We start from the raw sequence: 5,432 nt of genomic DNA on the forward strand, positions 1-5,432 counted from the left end.
TCCCCCTGGTGCTCCAGACCGTGTGATAACGCACACCAAATACCACAGAATAAGTAACAAGCGACATGCTCTCATGCACACCCAACAGTAAGATACAAACGTGTCAGCCCTTCACATCGTGATGGTTTTCTAATCCTCCACGACTTCAAAAGTCAATGACAATCCTTCTCATGTCCTTAAGCTTAAAACAGGAGAACACAGAGACTTGGTTAACAATGAAGAGTCAGCTGGCTTTAACAGCTGTGTGAGCCATGCAGGCCCAAAGGATTCCACAGTGCTGAAGGCAAATAGAGCTGACAATGTGAAAGTAATAATTTCTCCATTTTTGGAAATCCCAAACGGGGGTTGTTACATAAACGTGAAGTAATGTACTATTATGCCTTGAACAGAAAGCCCTAAGAGAAAACCCCTGAAACACAAATGTCGGGTGCAAGGATGGGCCTAAAAAAATATGGCTTCCATGTTTCTTTGACAAAGCAGTATGAATAACAACCCACGCCCAGGTGCATTGCGTCTGCGTAGTCATTTGGTGGAAAGGCTTTCATTCACCTTTTATCCAAGTGTGAAGACAAATAAGAGAGGTGTTCTGAACTCTACTCAGTTTACTACTGACTTTGAGCCAATCCAATGTCTGAATCTTTAACCCAGGGACAATAAATACATATGAGCAATTTTAACCCTCTGGGCCAGTTATAGTTCATCCAATGTTGGCATTAGTAGGATTACATTTTTATGGGATTTTTTGTTTGTTTTTGTCTGACGAGGAAATTCCTCATCAACACTGGAGTGTATGAGAGGCCAATATTTCATGAGAACCTTCCTTAATACTGTGGGAAGGTATGTTGCTTTTATTACAAAATGTGCTGGAAAGTATCTCACCCTTTGTCTTCCTTCCCATCTCATTCTCTGACCGTTTTCGGCTCTCCCTTTTCCTTTCCTCATCTCCTGTCAGTTCTTTGAGTAGGCAATATTTCAACCCAATTTGCTCTTTTTAAAGCCTTCTGTAAGTCGGGGTAGAATTGAGTTGGCTTGTCTTTAAAAACAATATACAGAAACACATCTCGTAGGGGTAATTTCTCAACAGTGAACTACAGTTTCATTATACATTATGAAAAGTTACTTTGCGAGGCTGTGGCATGTTTTGGGAAACACCATTATATCTCAAATGCAACCTCATAAAAAAATGCATTTTGCAAACACCTTGAGAAGTAGTGTTCAGATAAGTGTTACATTTGGTGCCCTCAAAAACAGAACAGTGCTGTGTTACCAGGAGTGGGGTTCAAACCCACGAGGACGTATGCCCATTGGAATTTACGTCCAACGACTTAACCACTCGGCCATCCTGGTGAACTGTGACAATTAACCCATCTACTATGAATTATTAGTAGTTAAGTTACAGTAATAGTAATATGTGTAAGACTGTTAACCTTGCTTCAATGGGAGCAGTTAATTATTACATCACATTCAGCATTTAATCCAGTCAGCATTTAATCCAGTGAGCATTAGCATTCTGGTAAATTCCAATTATATTGAGTACTAATTAAGATGAACAATACTAAAATAATAAATTGTCCAAATATTTAACAGGCATCCATAAAGTCCTATCCTAACCCCTAATTCCATTTTTTTTTAATTCCTGTATATCCTCCAATGATTGCCCCAAATGGCCCAAAAATGATTGTTTATTCCTCATTAATTTTTCTTCAATCCCAAACATTCCCCATTAATTCCTCAGAATTTGCCAAAATTCCTAGGTAGAGTATCCACCTCCTGGAATTTAGCAGTTCTAGTAGGGCTTAATTTGTGGGTACCTAACTCACTGACCCATGAGATTCCCCATTTTTGTGTCCTCTTCTATATGCTGACCTCTGGGGGGAAAAAAATCAAAAAATAATGTCTTTCAGCCCACACCACTTAAGGAATGGCCACAATAGTTGGAGTTCCTGCGGTTTTTAAAGACAAGCCAACTCAATTCTACCCCGACTTACAGAAGGCTTCAAAAAGAGCAAAGTTGGTTGAAATATTGCATACACAAAGAACTGACAGGAGATGAGGAAATTAAAAAGGAGCCGAAAACGGTCAGAGAATGAAATGGGAAGGAAGACAAAGGGTGAGATACTTTCCAGCACATTTTGTAATAAAAGCAACATACCTTCCCACAGTATTAAGGAAGGTTCTCATGAAATATTGGCCTCTCATACACTCCAGTGTTGAAGAGGAATTTCCTCGTCAGACACCAGTACTTTGTACTTTGTCAGAATGAAAAATGCAACTCCAATACAGCGTGTCTGTAGGCAAATAAATAATCGACCTTAATTAACCACCCTGAGCCCAGACCTAAAGCCTACCCATGTTGTCCAGTCCGATATCCACACACACACACACACACACACCACACTTATTCAGTCATTAACTGTGCATAACTGTTGTACGAGGTATATACCAGAATACTAGTAGTAATGAAAGGACACACACCTAAACACACTGCCAGGCTTGAGCATTCACACTCCTTCAAAGGTGTTACTCCACTCCATTTACTCCACTCCAACTGTTGAGTAATGTGGTTTAATGCTATCTGCCTCTGCAGACAGAACTCATATCCCAGGCAGACAACTCCAACATTTAGGCATTCACTTGAAAGGTGTCTCGTCACCATAAAGGGGTAGCAACGTGCATAATTTACAAAGAAAGAATGGGAAGCAGAGCATTCAGCACTCATGTCCCAACAAGATCCAACTAGAGGCAAGGTGACAGGTTGCGGGCACTTAAAAAACCAGGGAGAGTTAAAAACCTAGACACATTGATGCATGCTTGCCTCCTCCATAGATTTGGAGGCATCCAAGGGAGGAAGAAATTGAGAGGGCAGCCTTAACCAAACAATGCTGACACTCCCATAGCAAAGCTTGTCTCTGATCTTGTGGCAGTAACTGGGTAAGTATGAACCTTATGGAGGTTGGAAGCTGCATGCAGATGTCAGTGCACACTGCTAATTCTGAGCACGCTGTTCGTGGTGTCGTTAAGACTGGCTCAGTCACTCCTTTGTGCCCTGCTGCCTGGCTGAATGAACGTCTTTATTTTCGCAGATGTATTATGGGGGTGGAAAAAAGTAAAAAGGCAAAAATCACATGGGTCAAGTAAAAACAAGGGGGCAAATATTTCTGAAACAGGACTGTTTCAGAGCTTGGAGAGGCTGTTAGCAGGCTGGTTGGGAAGGCAATTAAGCCACCCGCAACATGAGGGCAAACTGTTTGACCACAGTGAAGAGCTTGTGATTTAGACAAAGTTTAGAAGGGCCATTCCTCTTGAAATGAAAGAATATTTCCTCTGAGGGTCAAACCTAATCATACGGTCTGGATCTCAAATTGTTATAATTGATCCCTGTTCCTCTTTTCATGTCGAAGGACAGGATGACATATAATAAAATGATATTGCCAAGGTGTGTTGCATTAACCAAAATTATATTTAAAGTTGTGATTGACCCTCTTCTTTCCAATTAAAGAACTGAAGACTACAGTACCACAGATATTGCATGAAACTATGATAGAGTCTTGATGAAAAGATTAACCCCAAACATTTAATATGATATAAACATCTTAAGCAAATGACAGAAAACAAGACATTGACAATTGAACAGCAATGACAGATATGTGTCATCTACAAGATATCTGGAATAATATTGATGCAAGGATGAGGCACATTTGGCCATAGCATAGGTTTACATAATTCAAAACAATCCTCTGAACCATGTCTGCAAGAGAGAGAGGTCAACTTGTTGCACTTTAGCACACAAAGCTCCCACACAGAGAGCTCTATTAACCACTAGACTCATCTCAATGCCATGGCTAGTTCCAAAAGCTTGCAAAAAGACCTCGTACTTCGGATCTGTAACCAGGGCTGTGATTGCAGCTTAATGGTCTCGTGTCAAAAGTGTCTTAGACTTTCAGTAGGTTGCTGAAACATTCCATGTTTTTGAGGGAGCTCTGGTGTCAAGCCTTTGTGATCCTTTCCATTAATGTACCGTAAGTCTATTGAAAAAAAGAACTGTAGGACACTGAATCAGAGTTGGCATTTCAAAAGTAAATAAATGAAAAAGGTTATGAACTGTATACATTAACTAAATAATCCACATATCCCCACTTGATTATAAACAATTATCCTCATCTCTTTGAATAGCTCTTGCTTTCTTTTTTCTTTGTTGACTGATACGATGCACAGAAATAACTTTGAATCCACATGAGATAGCCGTCTTACAATGGCCCGTTTTCAAAACCAAAAGATAAGTAGCCTACATGACTACGACTTACTTATTGCATTTTCGAATTTCACACTGTGTTCCCGGTGTCTAGAGAGAAGCACTTTTCCATTAGAAAGACAGTAAGCTACTTACAGGATGGTTGTTTGAGGAGAGACCGCAGGTACTGTTTCGAGATTTAAATGCATACATCTCACTGTGGTTCGGAAACATAGACAACGGCTTGGACAAGAAAGGACACGCTGCGGTCCACTTGCGACCAGAAACAAAGATAACGCATAAAGAAACGGAGAGAAAAGCTGGCCAGTCCACATCGCCATTGCTAGGGAGTCAGCCGTGTAGATAACACACCGCCAGCTACTCCTCTCACCGACTACATCAACTCAGTTATTGTAAAGCTGAGGAATTCGGCTGGCCGGGTCCCACCTCCCGCCTTCTCAGAGAAAGAAGTAGGGCAGTGTTACAAACTGTGCGACAATGCAGTAAACCAATCAAAGTTTCCTTTCAAACATGACAGGCTAACTGGCCAAATACAATGATAAGCTACTTTGTTACAAGTTTATGGACATTTACGTAATTTGGCATAGGTCTCCCTCGTCTGTCATATTCATATAGACCCATTTACAAGACCGTATGCACGCAAAATTGCCTGGACAATTATGTTAAATGTCAGGCCTATGTATGAATATGTGCAACAAACAAGGTGTTATTGTAGGTGCATTAAGCAATGTCAGGCTCGGTTAGAAAGCTATCATGTGCTCGAAGATCACATTATAAAAGGTCATGTAGATCATACAATACAGTACAATACATGCTGGAGAACAGAATCCTCAATTTCGTGATTTGTTCAGATCAATCAAACAGGCTTGGGATCTTGTAAGCAATGTAGGGCCCATCCGGTCTATGGTTCCCTCTGCTGGTTTCATGTTGTATGTCAGCAAACTTCACTAAGGATGGCTTCCCAAATGAACAGAAAAAACGATTCCATTTAGCTGTATCTCAGACCCAGAGGCTTTTGTTCAACAAGATCCCTGTTTATGGGTTGTCTTACCCTTACCCCATCTCTGAACCTCACTGCTTCATATTCAATGTAAATGTAATTACTGGATACCAGGTCAGGGTGGAAGACTCATACAATAATGTAAACATGAAATCTACAGGCCTGTGGCAACACCATTTT

The 5,432-nt window shown here is 40.7% G+C and overlaps 1 protein-coding gene across 1 annotated transcript in view; it reads right to left on the minus strand.

The window, feature by feature from the left end:
• The window catches only part of pxdn (peroxidasin), a 43,800-nt gene extending 39,154 nt beyond the window's left edge, over positions 1–4,646 (minus strand). Inside the window, exon 1 of the mRNA XM_084674277.1 lies at positions 4,388–4,646. Coding sequence (XP_084530403.1) covers positions 4,388–4,572 — 185 coding nt within the window. The 5' untranslated portion in view covers positions 4,573–4,646. The remainder of the gene's footprint in view (positions 1–4,387) is intronic.
• Positions 4,647–5,432: the final 786 nt, after the last annotated feature.

The sequence above is a fragment of the Hypomesus nipponensis genome, chromosome 3 (genome assembly GCF_054491055.1).
Source record: "Hypomesus nipponensis isolate SF chromosome 3, ASM5449105v1, whole genome shotgun sequence".
NCBI lineage: Eukaryota > Metazoa > Chordata > Actinopteri > Osmeriformes > Osmeridae > Hypomesus > Hypomesus nipponensis.